This window comes from Megachile rotundata, chromosome 10, assembly GCF_050947335.1.
Source record: "Megachile rotundata isolate GNS110a chromosome 10, iyMegRotu1, whole genome shotgun sequence".
NCBI classification, from domain to species: domain Eukaryota; kingdom Metazoa; phylum Arthropoda; class Insecta; order Hymenoptera; family Megachilidae; genus Megachile; species Megachile rotundata.
Window position 1 is genome coordinate 6441035 of NC_134992.1, and position 18774 is coordinate 6459808.

The 18774-nt window shown below is 32.5% G+C and overlaps 1 protein-coding gene across 6 annotated transcripts in view; it reads left to right on the forward strand.

Moving 5' to 3' along the window:
- The window catches only part of Nrx-1 (neurexin 1), a 583956-nt gene that overhangs the window by 210792 nt on the left and 354390 nt on the right, over positions 1-18774 (forward strand). For all 6 annotated transcript variants that reach the window (XM_076536346.1, XM_076536345.1, XM_076536349.1 and 3 more), the window contains exon 3: positions 9561-9708. In XM_076536346.1, coding sequence (XP_076392461.1) covers positions 9561-9708 — 148 coding nt within the window. The remainder of the gene's footprint in view (positions 1-9560; positions 9709-18774) is intronic.

The window sequence follows — 18774 nt, forward strand, 5'->3', positions numbered from 1 at the left end:
GAAAATAAAACTCCTCTCCCGTAACTTCCCTCCATTTTCGACTATTTTTCCGTGCGAATTGCGATCGAATTCCGGGAAATTTCATTTCATGGGTAATATCGGGCCATTCATTGCTAAATTGTTCAAAGTACTTTCATAATTTTTTTTTTAAATTACCTTCACAATTTTTCAAGTGATTTGGTAACTTGGTGATATGGTTATTTGGTGACTTGGATATTTATTTGGTAATTTGGTTTTTTGTTACTTTAGTCATTTGGTACTTTGGGAATTTGATAATTTGATAATTTCATTTAGTAACTTCGCAACGTGGTGATCTGATAATTTGACAATTTTATAATGTGATAATGTGGTCATCTAGCCATTTGGTAATTTATTCGATCATTTGGTCATTTGGTAACTTGGTAACTAGGTGATCTCATAATTTGATAATTTTATAACTTGATAATTTCATGATCTGATAATTTGGTCATCTAGTCATTTGGTAATTTAATAATTTAATCATTTGGTCATTGGACCATTTGGTAATATGGTAACTTGGTAATTTGGTCACTCGATCATTTGCCTATTTCCCCATTTGATAATTTGGTAATTTGGTCATTTGGTCATTTACTCATTTGATAATTTGGTTTTGACAATTTGATCATTGGGTAATTTGGTCATTTGTTAATTTGGTCATTTGATTATTTGGTCATTTAATAATTTTGTCATTTGGTCATTTGGTCATTAAGTCATTTAGTCATCTGATACCTTGGTCATTTGGTCATTTATCATTTAGACATTTAGTTATCTGATAACTTGGTCATTTAGTCATTTAGTCATTTAGACATTTAGTCATCTGATAACTTGGTTATTTGATCATTTGGTTATTTGGTCATTTGGTCATTTAGTCATTTGATTTGACACAAAATCACTTACTGCTGGATTATGAATCAGGCATTTATAATCCACAAACAAATCATGCAACCTATAAGACCTAGATACTACAAATTACACGATTTATTTTTATTTTGTAGACCTCTAATACATGCACACTACGTGAGATATTTTCAAAATGATTAATACTAAAATACAAATTGAAATTAATTTCAGACTTAGTTGTCCAGTAACCTATTTAACTCTTAATTAAAATATACTTCATCAAAGTAACTATCATCTAAGGTCCCAGTTAGAAGTATCCATCAGATTACACTGAATGAACGTTACAATTTGAAAAGGTGTATCTTCATTAAAAGTCAAGAACCCTCATAAAGACGGATTAGTTTTGTCCTACATGTCACTTTTGTCGAACGAAAATTTGTAACAGATAGCGGTCGAATATCATCGTGACTAATCTGGTGCAAAGGTCAACGTGGAGCTCGCTCTCGTGTTCTGAACTTTGCGAAAATGATTCGGTGCCTTTGATACAAGTTATTCACCGAGTGTTTGGCTTCAACCACGAAACTGTCCAGCAGCTAGTGGATCAGACTTATCTGGTGAATTCGAGTTGAACTCGTTGGTTCCCAGGTCAAACAACAATGTAGTTGCATGGTATTCTGCAAGCACTCTGATTATTCGTAACATCAGGTAACCTACATAGATCCAGTATCGAGCTTACACGTAGATCACGTAACGATATTGTGAGAGCACTTCTGAATTTGTAAGGATCTTGTCGAGTGGGCTTACCAATCAGTTCTTCATAATAACAAAATAGTGTTATACATAGGTAGCTGTATTGTATGGCGATGAAGAGGAAGTTTTGGAATTTCAAAATTTCTTTATTTTAGTTTAGAAATTTGGGAGTTGGAATGTTGATGAGTTGGTGGGTTGGTTTGAGATGTTCATAATTTCGTGAGTTGGTGATTTGGGAATTTAGTTATTTGGTGGTTTGGTTATTTTAGTGTTTCGTAATTTGGTTTATTGTTACTTTAGTCATTTGGTAATTTGGTCACTCGGTCATTTGGTCATTTCGTCATTTGACCATTTAGTAATGTGGCAACTTGATAATTTGGTCATTTGATCATTTGACCATTTAGTAATGTGGTAACTTGATAATTTGGTCATTTGGTAAGTTGATAATTTGGTCATTTGATCATTTGATCATTTAGTAATATGATAACTTGGTAATTTGGTAATTTGGTCATTTAGTCATTTAGTTATTTAGTCATTTAATCATTTAGTCGTTTAGTCATTTAGTAATTTAGCCATTTAGTCATTTGGTCATTTAACCATTTAGTCATTTGGTCATTTAACCATTTAGTCATTTGGTCATTTGATCATTTGATCGTTTGATCATTTGATCGTTTGATCATTTGATCATCTAGTGATAATGAGCTTTTTGTTTATTTGGTTATTTGATCATTTGATCATTTGATCATCTCGTAATAACGAGCTCTTTGTTCATTGGTCATTTGATCATTTGATCATTTGATCATTTGATCATCTCGTAATAACGAACTCTGTGTTCATTGGTCATTTGATCAGTTGATCATTTGATCATTTGATCATTTAATCGTTTGATCATTTGGTCATTTAATCATTTGATCATTTAGTGATAATAAATTATTTGTTCATTTATCCATTTGGTAATTTGATAATTTGATTATTTAATCATTCAATCATTTGATCATCTAGTAACGATAAACTATTTGTTCATCTACAAATTTTACAATTTGTTCATTTAAAAATTTGACACTTTAATTATTTGGTAGTGCAGTTAGAATTTTATTTGCTACCGCAAATACTTGTATACGTTTGAACTTTAAGATTGATATATTCGATGCAGCAGAAGGCATACTTATGTAACTATGCGCTGCATACTTCGTGAAAGCGATGCACCTTCCGCCCTGCTGGAATTTCTTGATGTGTAATCGGATAAAGATAATCCCTGCATAGTTACCGTATGCTTGTTAATACTTGAACTGCCATGTTGAATCCATTAGAAGTTCCAACTTTAATCGCTTTAATTTATTGCTTTAACAATTCTGTTTTATAAAATTATTTATACACACAAATTTGATGTTGTTAATATTAGATGTTACTCCAATAAAATTTTACAATTGAACACTGCTTAGAAATGTAATCAAAGGTTACAATTTTGATCTAATTGAATTAAATCACTTTTTATTACAAAGATAGAAATGAATTCCTTTCAGAAACTAATTAAATTATGTTGCTAAGTTCAGTTTTATAATTCAACGGTTAAATGCAATTCGTCATTAAAATGAGTAAAATGCAATTACACCAAAAAGTGAAATCATTTCGTTTCCTAACCTCAAAATAATCATCCTTGAAGAGGTTAAACATATCACACTTTTATTAAAATAAAGAGATATCGTATTTGTATCTATAACAAAACAGTGCTAATCAAATCCAATTAATTTATTTTTAATTATAAGTAATATAAATAAATCATAATTGCACCAAAAATGAAATACTTTTCTTTTCTAACCTGAAAATAGTTATCCTTGAAGAGATTAATACTTTCATCAAAATAAAGAGATATACACACCTGCAATAAACAACAACAACCTAATTAAATAAATTTACTTTCAATTACAAGAACAGTAATCAAACGAATCATAAAATGACTCGATTACATCGCTAAATTCCTCGGTTAAACGCAGCATGTTAACGTCATCATCCCTTAACGAATATCAATTTCTGCTTAATGCGCTCGATAATTCTTCATCGCTCAATTTATCATAATCATCGGCATCGTTCGTCGAGCATCACGGTGTCCTGCAGCGCACAAACAAACAGGAAGCGCATCTTTGCGGATGTTATTTGTATCTGTCAGAAACAGCCGGGACGATTGCATGCTGACGTTATACACGTTAGAACACTTCTCTCGTCGCACGTGAATACACATTCCCATGGAACAGTCGCTATTGATTGTCCCGACGTGAGGAGAATCCGCGAATCCGCATACGGGGCATCTGCCGCCCCTTTCTTACGTCCCTTGCCCTACACTCGCACCCTCGTGTCCCGAATACGAGACCGCCAGCCGACACTGCGACAACGGACGTTTTCTAGTTGAATCCAAGAAATTATTTTTGGTAAACATTTAGAATACGGGAGACACGACTTCGGTCACCTTGAAATATTTTCTCAAGGTTATCATTCTGAGCGACTTGTACCTAAAATGGTCGTATACGTATAGTGGTCGGACTCTTATAGGCTTTGAGGTATCCGAAAAAATAACGAGCTTTACTGTCAATATTTTTGAGAGTGAATAAATCGTAACTAGGATTTCTTGTATTATTTTGGGGGGCTTTACCCTCGGGACTACCCCCTACCACAACGATAGTAATCCCAAAACCCTTTTAGGTACTTCCCCAAATTCCCTAGTCCTTACATTTCTAAATCGCCAAATTTCCTGATCTCGAACTTCTTAAATCCCAAAATTTCCAAATCCTCAAATTCCTAAATTCCCGAATCTTTATATTTCCATAACCTACAATTTTCAAATTCCTAAATTTCTAGGTCCCTAAATTTCCAAATCCTCAACTCCCTAAGTTCTCAAAATCCCTAAAAATCCTCATACCCTGCTACACCCAAATTTTTACTTTTTCGAAGTCCTAAATGACCTCTAGATTTCCTTATCAAATCCCAAAATTCCCAGATTCTAAGATCCCCAAATCCAAACCCACCCCAAAATTATTAAACCCCGAATAATACCTAAAACTCAACGAATCTGCTACGATTTCTTCCGCACTAGGTAAATTTTTCCTAGGAAACTGAAATTTGCCGTCGACTGTACACGGTCGTTAATTCAGGGCAAGAAACACGAACGTCCATAGAATGTTCTATTTTTTCGAGTTCTGCGGTACTCGTTGCAGACGTACCGAGGTAAATAAGCTCCACGCCAGATTTCGTGGTGGTTTATTAATTCAATTACACTTTTCCACGGACGTTTTGTTAGCGGATCACGTACAGCCACTTCTATCAGCTGACGGTGTAACCATGTTCGGAGACCATTGCGGATTCAGGACGCGAACGAGAGTCATGCCGCGAGAAGCGATACGAAGACACAAAATCAAATTTCAGTTTCCGGTCGATAATGGCTGTTGCAACCCCCACATTAGCTATAATCGGCTCCTTACAATTGACTTCTTTCCAACGATAATCCCTCGGGAACGCGAGATCGTCGCAGGATACTGACGTTACTCGTTGCAGGTGGCGAGGACACGAGGCGCGAGAAACGCGTCGAGTATTCCGTACGTGACACTCTGCTACGTAGAATTCGAGTGATGGAAGGTTCTGAGACACTTTTCTAGTTTTACTTGTCAAATTACAGGATTTATAAAAGTTTTGGAGATTCTATTTTTAGTTTGAAAATTGTGGGATTTGGGAATTTTTTCATTTTGGGAATTGTGATAGACTGCTTCCTAGAAATTTAGGAACCTTGAGATTTTGAGAATTTTTATGGTTGATTCGTGGATTTGAAAATTTAGGAATGTGGTAGTAAGAATTTGGGAATTTGAGGATCTACAGGTTTGTAGACCTCGGGTTTGGGAATCTATACAAGATCTAGGATTTGAAGATCTAACAATGGAATTTGCATTCTGATTTCAAATCTTCCCAAGTTCCTGTATTTTCAAATTATTAAATCACTGAATTTTTAAATTTTCAATTTGTCAAACTCCAACTGCTCAAATTTCGAAGTCCAAATTTTCAAAGTGCAAAATTACAAATATTCAAATTCTCAAATCTCCAAATCCAAAATATTAACTTTTCGAATTTCCACATTTTCAATGAACCGCAAAGAGAACCACAGCAACGAAAAAGAACGAAAGAGAAAGAGAACGAAAAAGCAACAAAATCGTGCAATAAATCTATTTTACCAGAGTACCGTAAATATCTCAAATTTACCAGCCATATATCATCACCCCAATAATTCTTGCCTGTATACAGTTCTTACATCATAATTCAACAAAAATTATCGAATTGAACCATTTCTTGCACTCCATTCGTCTTGAACGTTTGTATCGCTATTTGAGATAAAGCTGCCAGCCGTATTTCTCCACCTTCGTTTTCTTTTCGCGTCGCCTTTTCTCCGTTTTCCCATAGCGCCTCCGCAATCTCTCAAATGAGCCGGTAGCTGCTTTTTCGCCGTTGAGACACGGCCTACATATTCGGTTTTTCTTCGTAGTCGACGACGTTTACCGAAACCGGCAAGGGAACTTTCAGCCTCTTTTTCTTTTGCCTTTAAAACGAGACTTTGTGGATACACGTACCGGGTTACCGGGTCAGCTGCAACGGTCTGCTTGATTATATTATGCGGAAGATCGTTCCTCGGTTGGCTCCTGGCCATTTAAAGATGACGAAGAATCCACGCGAAAGGGCTTTCGATTTTGCTGGAAACTCCCGGGATTTTAACCGTGAAAAATCGTCCTGGCTCGGACAGCTTACAGGAAATATACCTTGTACATGGAACTTGAAATTGCCACCTTTAGTTGCTTCTCGACTTGTTACGTTGTAAATGAACATCGCAAACATTTATTTTGAAAGTGGTACAAGTACATTTTCAGTTATCCAGACATTTCAGGTACCGGTAGTCTATTAACCTAATTTTTTAGGTTTGCGTCATTTATATCTTGGGGATTTGAGAAGTTGGGCTGTAGAAATTTTAGGACATAGATATTTGGGGACTTGTGAATTAGGGATCTAAATATTTAGAAATGTAGACATTCGAAGACATATCTAGGTTCTTGGAATTAGGGATTTTGAGATTTGGGGGTTGTGGAATTGGGATACAAGGATTCGATAACTTAGAAATTTAGGAACCTGCAAATTTTGGATTTTTATAGTGGATTTGTGAATATGAAAATTTAGGGATGTCGTAGTAAGAATTTGGGGATCTGAGAAGTTGGAGCTGTAGAAATTTTGGGACATAGATATTTGGGAATTTAGAGATTCGAAGACATATCTAGGTTCTTGGAATTAGGGATTTTGGTATTTGGGGCTTGTGGAATTGGGGATAGAAGGATTCGAAGACTTAGAAAAGGAACCTGTAAATTTGAGATTTTTGTATTTGATTTATGAATATGAAAATTTAGGAATGTTGTAGTAGGAACTTGGGGATCTGAGAGATTGGGATGTAGAAATTTTGAGACATAGATATTTGGGGACTTGTGAATTAGGGATCTAGATATTTAGAAATTTAGAGATTCGAAGACATATCTAGGTTCTTGAAATTGGGGATTTTGAGATTTGGGGTTATGGAATTGGGGATACAAGGATTCGAAGACTTAAAAATTTAGGAACCTGCAAATCGGGGATTTTTGTAGTTGTTTTGTGGATATGAAAATGTAAAGAATTGGTAGTGAGAATTATTACGACAGTAAGACAACCAAAGAAGGTTAAAATTAATCTACCTTTAGTGATCCTTGATTATACAGATTATAGTTAGAATGGAACCAAAAATTCAATTGTAAGGAAAAAGAGGATGGTGCGTCACATGTGAACTGTAGTGTGCGTCACGAGTGTGATATTCTAGGTTAAGGTTAAGATAAATCCTCCACGTGATCAACATTTAGTCTATCATTAAATGTCAGTCGATGTCTGGAGACATTCATTATTAAGCGTACTTCGCTTCACATGTAACTGTTTTAACTGACACATGTGACACATATGACTTTCCTCAGAAGTGACTTATGGAAACCTTATTTTTACGTCTTCTAAATACTACCTAACTACTAGTATCTTAAGTGCGTGCAATAATTATAAAAATATTGCTGAACTGATAGACAAATCTGTTGCACTGTGTGCTGTTAACACGTGTGACACATATGACTTTCCTCAGAAGTGACTTATGAAAACCTTATTTTTATGTATTCTAAAAACTAGTTAACTACTAGTACCTTAATTGTGTGCACTCATCATAAAAATATTGTTAAACTCATGGACAAATCTGTTGTACAGTATGCTGTTAAATAATGTTTATTATTCAATTAAATTATCCAATTTAAAAGCTTGAAAATGTTTTAATATACCCAACCTCGAATTTTGTCCTTAGACTAACATTTTGAATTTCTTCATTATAATAACATTTCGAATTTCTTCATTATAATAACATTTTGAAGCTTTTCATTATACTTAATGTTGTTATTAATGTTGTCATAACGAATTTTTTCATTATACTTAATTTTGAATCGCCGTTAAAAACGAATAGTTACATTACTTGTCAAAGAATTTGATGTAAACTGCATCGACTGATTCACTACTTGACTTAACATTTTGTGTAAACTGTCCAAAGGGTTAACGAGATATTTTATAGTTTGTACAGAACATTTTCGTATTCGACGAACAGTAAACTTTCCGCAGGTAAACGTTTACGTGTGAGAAGCAGAGACTCTTTCCCAATATCGCCATTTCCCCTAGGGAACTCTATTCTACCAGTGGTCAGTTCTTTTTGTATTTTTAGAGTGGGTTTTCTTCCATGTTTTCGTACTAACTCAATTTTACGCTTCTGTATTAAACACACGTTTCTGAAGGTACTAAGCACGTTTCTAGGAAACGTATTAAACGTTAGTGAGATAAGAGATAAAAGCTAGGAAAAGTTAAACAAAACTAGCTTATGAGAAATTACAAAAATAGCTTATGAGAATTAGACAAATTTTTGAAAGAAAAGATGAACTAATAAAATTTGAGAGGCAATGTTATTTATATTTTATAAGTGACACAATTTTAAATATAATGAGTTGAAAACAGATGTTAAGCAGGGCAAATATTATACGGGGTGAAATTTTATACGATTTAAAAAATTTTAGTGATAAATCTAATTTCAAATTACATGTAGCAAGTACGTGATATAAAATAACACTGATTTTCTTTTAAATATATTTTCACTAAAAGTCGCATTTTCTCCGTTTCGAAATTTTATGAATTTTATACTATTTAATGCTTTGTACAATATAACGAAATTAGAGACATACATTTTTCACATGTATTTCATTAAAAACTGCTACGTTAAAAACTTCTTTCATTTTGTCCCATTTCTACATTTCTGCATGAGCAATTTTACATTCCTGATTGACATACATAATATAACAAAAGAGTATATTCCTCTAATGTGTTTCCACTAAAAATCTTACATTAAACCATGTTTTTGAATTATACCTTTGTACGTATAATTTAATTCTGTACAATACCATAAAATTGCAAAATACATTTCTGCAATATATTTTACTGAACCTCAGTTTTATATTAAAATTTGTATTCCTTATTGTGGCCCACATTTATACGAACAGTTTCACATTTTTGGCCAACACTGCAATATTACAAAATTACATCTTCCCTAAAAACCGTACATTGAAAGCAATACTTTTTGATTATGTCCCACTTCACATTGAATAGCGTGATCGATGACGTGTATATCTGGCAAAGCATTGATTCTCGTGATCGAGAAAAGCCATTCGTTTTTTGAGCATTTTCCTTTTTCACCGCGTATTTCCACGATACTTTGCGAGAAACTGGTCCTCTCGATATCGATTTCTCCATCGTAGCTTCCTATCCGCATGTAGCACGCTTTGATATCCATACGGATACGTTAACGTTACTTTCCTATTGTCTGTTCACAGAGTTTACGCAACATGATGACAACCAATACGACAGATGCCTGTGAAACTCGTGATCCCTGCCAACATGGCGGTATCTGTATTTCCACCGACAGTGGACCCATCTGTGAGTGCAGGTCCGGCGATTATGAGGGTGCCTATTGTGAGAAAGGTAGGTTGTTTTACATCTGGTTGCTTCGTTGTTTACAAGCCTGTACCGGAAAGCAGCGTGCTGGTGTTTCGCTTGGTGTAATCCGCCATTTTGCCAGTGTTGATCTTGATCGTTGATCGAGGTTTCATACCAACTCTTCTGCTCAATTAACCATCATTTTTATTTCTTAGCTTTTATCCTTAATCACGTTCTTAACTGTTTATTTCACTTTCATGTAACATGAATATAATTCACACATAATAAAAAATAATAATTATATTCTTACAAGTTTGGTCATTTATTTTATTTTTGAATATTATTTCGTATAACATGAATATAATTCACATATATTAAAAAATAATAATTCTTACAAGATTGACATGTCATTTATTTTATTTTTGAATATAATTTCATATAACATGAATACAATTTACATATAATAAAAAATAATAATTCTTACAAAATTGACATGTCATTTATTTTATTTTTGAACATAATTTCGTATAACATGAATATAATTCACATATATTAAAAAATAATAATTCTTACAAGATTGACATGTCATTTATTTTATTTTTGAATATAATTTCATATAACATGAATACAATTTACATATAATAAAAAATAATAATTATATTCTTACAAGATTGACGTGTCATTTTATTGTATTTTTAAATATAATTTCGTATAACATGAATATAATTCACATATAATTAAAAATAATAATTCTCACGAGATTGATATGTAATTTATTTTATTTTTGAATATAATTTTCAGTAATAGGGAAGAGGTAAAATACAACTTCAGAAAATAGTGCAGAACATGTTATGTTTCATAGTATTAAAGGGATTTGAAGCTCTACGTGCAATTTACCGTGAACAATATACATACGTTTGAATATTTATGCGATAATCGAACGTAATCTGACCAGTCAATACCGATTACGGTTCGTAACCGAAGTGGTGTTAACACACTATACGGAAATATGATCAGAAAGATAATCCTTCGTGGATGTTAAATAATTAATATAATTCTCGGATGCTCAGTACTGTCGTTTTTGAAATTTAATTGACGAGAAGCCACGTTTGATAAAATATAGTAGGAGTCATCGCTGCTCATGTTATTTTACAGGAATAATAATTTTGTTTTTGTACACTAATATTTACGTCGTTGCAATAGGTTTCATTTTATACTAATCCTATAGATTACACTAATTAATTTACTATTGATTCTACACATTTGGTATTAATTACTTTGCTATTAATTGTTCACATTTGGTATTAATTGCTTTGCTATTGATTCTGCACATTTGGTATTAATTTACTATTAATTCTGTATATTTTGTATTGATTAATTTGCTATTAATTCTTCACGTTTTGTACTAATTACCTTACTATCAATTACTGTATTAATACTATTAATCAATTTACTATTTATTTTCTACCAAAGAAGGACAAAAAAATGTATAGAAATTTTCGAACTTCAATTTTCATATTAAACTAATTGTTTCCCCTACAAAATAATTTATTTCTATAAATTGTACACATGACTCAGTTATCATATGATTACTGTACTCAGTTATCACATGAGTTATATATGATGAATTTTACATATATCTTTACATTTTATTATTTTAACAGTACAAATTATTTTAAGAAAAAGACAAAAATAGTTTAAGCAAAGAAAATTATTTTATCTGCACCCAGTCACTTTGACATTAAATCCTAGAAATATAAAATCAGCAACAAAAATATAAAAACCAAAAATCAGTAAAAAAAATATAAATACCAAAAGAAAAGTAAAATACGAAAATAAAAGTATCCTAAAATGTGTGAAACACTTCAGAAATAAATATCGCACAGCAATTTTATACTCCAGAACTCACACGCAGTTAAACCACTTTAAATCCTGTCCCTCAAAAAATTGATATTTAAAGTCCGCAACTCCGCGTATTCGAAACTTTGCCAGTTTTAAAGTCCGAAGCTCGCAACTTGAAATTTCCGGGTTAAAATTTGAAATTTAGATGGTGAACTTCGGCAACGTGGAATGCGAAATTGAAACCCCTATGTAGGAGCCCTTTACGTTCAAATAAACGAGAAGAATTCAATCGAATAATAATAACTCCTACGTCCCCTACGTTTCATCATTTGACGGTTGGTGCATACCTACTTCAATTTTTCAATAATACCCCGCCATCGAATTTTAATAACACAATTTTTTCCCGATATCACAGGAATATTTCGCATTTCGTTGTACAATCCAATAAATCGTGATACCACAACCTCTTTTCGACAATCTGTTTTATACAGCGTTACACTTTTTGCGTTGTTAACTCGTTAATGTCATGCTACTTCAAATTTTCTTGGTTGCGATATCGATCAACTGTTCCATTTTCTAGGGAATTTGAATATTTGTCGTGTGTCGTTTAATGCGGAGGTATTTCAATTATTTATACAGGGTGGCTCACCACATTTTGCCATCTAGATGTGCGTCATTATTATTACTCATAGCAAACAATGTTTTAGATGAAGTTGAATGGTTTTGAGAGCGGCATATGCTGCTGGTATATTTTTTTTTTAAGTGAACGTGTAAAGGACATTTGAAGGTCATTAATGTTTTTTTAAATGGAATCATATATTTTTTATTGCATCAGCTGATACTCCTTCCTATTCTTTATAAAAAAGTATAAATCTATTTATGTAAAAAAATCATTAGTTTAGGAGATATTTTAATTTTTATGTCTATTTACAGAAAAGGTTCAATGTGGCGACTATTTGTATCAGAACACTTTCTGAATCGAGAAATTAATGACTTACTAACATTCCGTAGTGTATAATCTATCTACATGTGTAATACTTTTCTCAACTTCAAAATAAACTGATAACCTGTCTATCTTTTCTTCTATAGAATACTTCATTATGAAGTGATAATTCACCGTATCGCGGTATTCATCGTATTACAGACGCAACAGAGACAAAATTTCACTGTTACTACGTAACAAAAAAACACAAAAACTCACAATTCGTTTGGTGACACGTGACCTCTCAAATCATGTAAGAAAACATTTGCTGTTCAGTTAGGGCAATTCATAATATTGACCAGAAAGTCACGATTTCCTAACAAGTTAGAATTAAAATATCTCCTAAACTAATGATTTTTTCACATAAATAGTTAAATACTTTTTTGTAAAGAATATGAAGGAGTATCAGTTGATGCAATAAAAAATATATGATTCCAATTAAAGAAACATTAATGACCTTCATATGTCCTTTGCACGTTCACCTACAAAAAAATATACCATCAACGTATGACCCACTCAAAACCATTCAACTTCATCTAAAACATTGTTTGCTATGAGTAATAATAATGACGCAAATTTAGATACCAAAATGAGGTAAGGCATTCTGTATATAACATTTGAAAATTTAAAACATTAAAAAGTATGAGAGACTTGAAAGTTTAAAAATGATAAAATTTGAAAATTTGTACGATTGAATACAAAATTTGAGATTTTAAAGTTTGTATATTACAACATTTGAAAAACATTAAAAAGTATAAAAGATTTGAAAATTTAAAAGTGACAAAATTTAAAAATTTGAAAATTTGTAAGACAAAGAGCACAAAACTTGGGAATTTGTATACAAGACAATTTTCCATTCATGACATAATCTTATAGCAATAAAAGTGAAATTTTCATACGTGGTCCTAATTGTATAGTCAACGACTGTATACTAATCATATTACCACCCTCAAAACACTTCGTATCCATTCCAACTTACTATCCCGTTCTAATACTTTCCTCTGCTAAAATTCTCCATGCATTTACTCAAAAATGATGGGACTAACAGCTGACAACAAATCGGGGATAAAAATTCTAGGCTTATTCAAATATATTATAATGAGAGGAAAGTAGTCGACAGTGAATTCATCGTCGCGTGTCTGGCAGCATTTTTCGGAGTGCAAAGGCGTCGATTCAGAAGCGTCTGGAGGCATTAATACGTACGAGAGTAAGTGTATCCTGAGCCTGGGTATTTTACTTGGCATAGAAAATCGCAATTAAAGTAAATCCCGACCGCTGCTTTTCCACCGAGAAACATGGAATTTCGCTCACGCGGTTCCCGACCTTTTAAATCTTCGCACGTGATCTTGCATTTTCTCCGCCTTTTTATACTCACGAAAAACTGGATACCTACGACGATTCGAGAACTTGAATATCTAGTATTTAATCGTGTTATTGCTCAACGATGAATAGAGGTTCACTTTCTGCGACTTTAGCTTTTGATTTTAGAAGGAATAAATTGTTTTTTAAGTTTGGTTTTTCTGTTTTTATGTAAATAGTCATTTTATATTTTTTATTGAGCATACCTTATTATAGATAACACAATAATATACAAATTTTTTAATATCAAAGATTTTAAATATTGTAATAAAAACATGAAATACGGAAGTTGGAAAATTCTGAAATTCTAAAATGCGGGAAGTCCAAAATTCTAAACTTTTACAATACTAAAATTCTGGGATTCTAAGACTTAAGATTAAAAAATTCCCAACTTCTACAATTTCCAAATTCCAAAATTCACAACTTCCACAATTTCCAAATTCCAAAATTCACAACTTCCAAAATTTCTAAATTCCACAATTTCCAAATTTCAAAATTCACAACTTCCACAATTTCCAAATTCCATAATTTCTAAATTTCACAATTTCCAAATTTCAAAATTCACAACTTCCACAATTTCCAAATTCCACAATTTTTAAATTCCATAATTTCTAAATTCCACAATTTCCAAATTCCAAAATTCGCAATTTCCAAAATTTCCGAATTCCACAATTTCCAAATTCCAAAATTTCCAAATTTAAAGTTAAAACTTGCACTGTAAATTAATTTTTGAAATGTTAATCGGATACGTACCAATGGAACCGGAGGTTTCATTCTGAAAGTTGCACAGCTCGAATTTTCGTAAGCACACATTCAAATTCTCTGTCAAATCGTAAGGAAATTGAGTTCGCCGGTTGTTAAAATGCGTCTGCTCGTGACGTTCGATTTCTGCAAACTTCGAAGACGATTCGACATTTCTATGTATTCTTTTTTCGTTTTCTTTGAATCTCTCGTTTCGTGAAACTGTTTTGCTAAGAGAATCGCTTAAAGTATTTTAAATATTTCCAATTCGATAAAAATACTTATTAACTTACTTGTATCTAGCAAATGCATGCATTAAATTAATGCATTTTTATTGCATTATTACAATAATGTATTATTAAATGTATCATTATTTTTATTATTTTAATATTAAGTTCTTGTGATTATTTTTCTTTGCTTGTGATTTAGCAACTTTATCAAGTTAAACAAAATTTTATATCAATTTTTAGATGTGCACTGTGTGATAAATTTTAGTATGACAGAAAAAATTAGAGTTAAAAGTTATTTATTTAAAATGTTTTACAAAATGAAATTAATTAGAAGAATCAGGTTTCTGATTTTTAAAAGAATGTGTTAACGGTATGTTTTAAAAAGTAAATTTCATTTCAGTTTATCATCTTAAAATTCCCTGAAAAGGGTGTTCTGCATTTAAAGAGCGTCTGACCTTTTTATTGAAAATATATTCATACGGATTTGTCTTTCATTTCACTTTATCCGTTTCTTCCATACAAAATCGTAGACTCGACGTTTCCGAGGAAAATACATGGCTGAGTGTCGGCGATATAATATCTTCAGTCCTGAAAGAGAAAACTGCTTCTTTTCCCTCGCATCTTTATCAAAATTCCCTGAACACAGAATTTCTATTCTTCTTCTGTTCCTTTCAACGAATTCTCGAATTGCCTCGGACAAATGAAAAATTGATACACAACCAAAGAGACACTTTGACAACGAAATTTTTAGGTAGAGACAAATACAAGCATTTAAATGGCTATGCAAAATGAAGGGTAGAGACGGTATTTTGATACGGTATTTTGAAAAGCGAATCTACATAGGGTGCAGGTGTGTTCAATGCTTTATACCTGCACAGTCCGTAATTTATTTGTAACACATTCGTGAGAAATACTTTATTTATTTGTAATTTGTAATAAATACGAGTAAATATTTTGTCCTGACACATTCACCGGTTTATTTGTAATATTTTGTCATTTCCCTGTTCGTCTGTATTGTCTTGTAATAGTTCGTCGTTTCTTCATAAGTTATTTGTAATAATCATTTCTGTAATATTCTTCGAATATATTTTGCAGAGTAATCATTTTAGTATTTTCCTTTCTTTCTCAATTTTTCAATGTCGTCAAATTGATGTAAATACTTAGACAGCCAATATTTGTAATATACAGAAAATTGACGACAGATTTCTAATTATTAGAGGTTGACTTGAAATTAAATTCAGTTGATTTTTTCTCGTTAGTCTGCAGAATCAATTCAAAGGGACAGACTTCGAACGTCAAAGGTTCGGAATGTCGGGTCTTATTCCATTTTCTCTTTGACGGAACCATATTCATTTTTATTCCACTATTTTCTTCTGTCGCGAAAGAAAAATTGTCTCGTTTTAAGAGATACGTATTTCGTTGTCTTCAGACGCATTATTAATAATTCATGAATTATTTAAATCGAATGTTGTATTTTAAGAACAACCTGTACCAGTTTGAGTTACGAGGAAACTCATTCGAAAGTACGAAGTTAAGGGCATGTTTAAATGCAGCCTAGAACGAGCTTTGGAAACTGACGAACTACTTTTTACGGTCGAAATGGTTCGGGAACACGCGATCCAGAGACTAGAAGTTAACGCACGATTGTTTAACAATAGCATTGGAAGATAATGGAACAGAAGTTAAACTGTTAACTGTTAAAAAGATCAAAAGTCATGAAGCGGAACGCAACTGAATTTTCAAGAGGAATTCTGTAAATGGTTTTGTAGGATCGTGTAACGCTTCGTTCGAATTAGAGGAATTGCAGTATATTTTAAATACTATTTTAATCGATTCATTAAAAATATTTTTTCAGTGATTGGAATTAAGAGTAAAAAATTGCAACGAGAGACATAGCAGGGTTTCATAGGAAAACTGATGTACTGTTATATTTCAATGAATAAAATTATTTTACTTTTTAAACCGTTAGCAATAATGAAGAACAAGTATCTGAAACTTTAGTCTAATTGGAAGTGACATAAACAGTAATAATTTAAATTACAATTTTTTTTTGGTTATGACATAAATGCAATGATTTCCAAAATGATGTAAGCACGGCAATTTAAGCTTCAAGTTTGATTTTTGCGATTAAAATAATCAGTTCTTAAATGTAGTTCATTTGTTGTTTATGTATGTATAAATCTCTCCCTATATTACCAATTCCAAATTTTCTTCTATTACGGTTCCATCAAATATGTGGCCATATAACAATAATTTCTACATACTTGTAGTACTTAGATACATTGCATATATTGTATAAGATCATATTTTACATATGATACATATTTTACATGTAGAAGTTTCTCCTTATATTGCCGTTTCTAAACTCTTTTCTATAACAGCCATATTAAATCTGTATTAATGTAACAAGAGTTCATATACACTTATGACCCTGAGCGAGATTGTAATTTACATATATAGCAGTCTCTTCCTATATTGCCGCTTCTAAACTCTTCTACAGTAACCCAAGTAGGTTTGTGTTAAAATAATAAAATTCTTACGCACTTACGGTGCAGAAAAATATGAGATTTTATCTTATGTATAAGAACCTCTTCCTATAATGCCGGTTTTAAACTTTTTTTCACAGTAGCCCCATAAAGTCTGTGTCAATATTATAGGCGGTATATAGACACTTATGGTGCAGAGAAACATGAGATTTTATCTTATGTATGAGAACCTCTTCTTATATCGCTGGTTCCAAACTTTCTTCTACCGCAGTGTCATCAAATCTGTATCAATATAATAAGATTCTATACACAATTATGGTGCATAGTAATATGAAATTTTATCTCATATATAAGAACCTCTTCTTATATTGCTGATTCCAAACTTTTTTTTACTGCACTGTCATAAAATTTCTGGCAGTATAATAATAGTCTATACACATTTTTCGTACATAGATGTATAAGATTACATTTTGTATATGTAATAGTCTCTTGTTATATCGCCGTTTTCAAACTCTTTTCTACTTCAGCCCCATTAAGTCTGTGGTAATAAAATAAGAGCTCATACATACTTATAGAGAAAGTAAGTGTCATATATGTATATAGAAACCTCTTGCTATATTGCCAGTTCTAAACTTTCTCCTATTGCGCTGCTATCAAATCTATGGCAATATAAATAGAATCCATACATATTTATAGTATAGAGCAATGTAATATACATTACATGTAAAAAAGTCTTGTTATATTGCCAGTTCCAAACTTTTTTCTACTACAGTCCTATCAAAGCAATATAACAAGAGTCGACATATATTTACAACATTAATTAGATTCAACTCAGCCAGAATTCGATCGTTAAATTGCATTCGTAGCGAAGAATAATGAATCTGATTATACAGTTTAAAAAGAAGCGGAGCGTTCTAAAGTAGTTTTTGCATCGAAGCGAACAATTACGGTGACTAATCGGTCTCCGAATTTTCTCACGCAGAAATTGATGGGATCGTTATATCGTGTCTTTCGCGCGTTATTCTGCAATCTGTTCCATGGTTTTCCAGCGAGAAACCGTCGTTTTCCTGTGGTATTTGTAAGAGATCCCAACGGACTGATTATTCTGACCCTAATAAATCCTCCGGTTCGTTTTTCTTCTGGCGTTCTCTCGTCGTGGCCGTCGCTATTTCATCGTCCGTTCTTCTTTCTTCCCGCGAATGTCTGACACACGGCTTCAACGTGGTCATTAAACCTGGGAGATTACGTTATATCGCGCGTAACGACCATCTCTGTCCACGGACCAAGGGACAATCGCGTTCAAGGAAAAACCTGTTAACGGCCACGTGAAAAATTAAAGGGAAATTCTGGCTGGCTTAATCTTTCGTTGTTATTGCATCTCTGACAAACGTTATTATCTGGACGAGAGGAAAAAGAGCTGCATTGAGAGCACTACGGCCAAATTATATTCTAACATTAGATTTGCGGAACT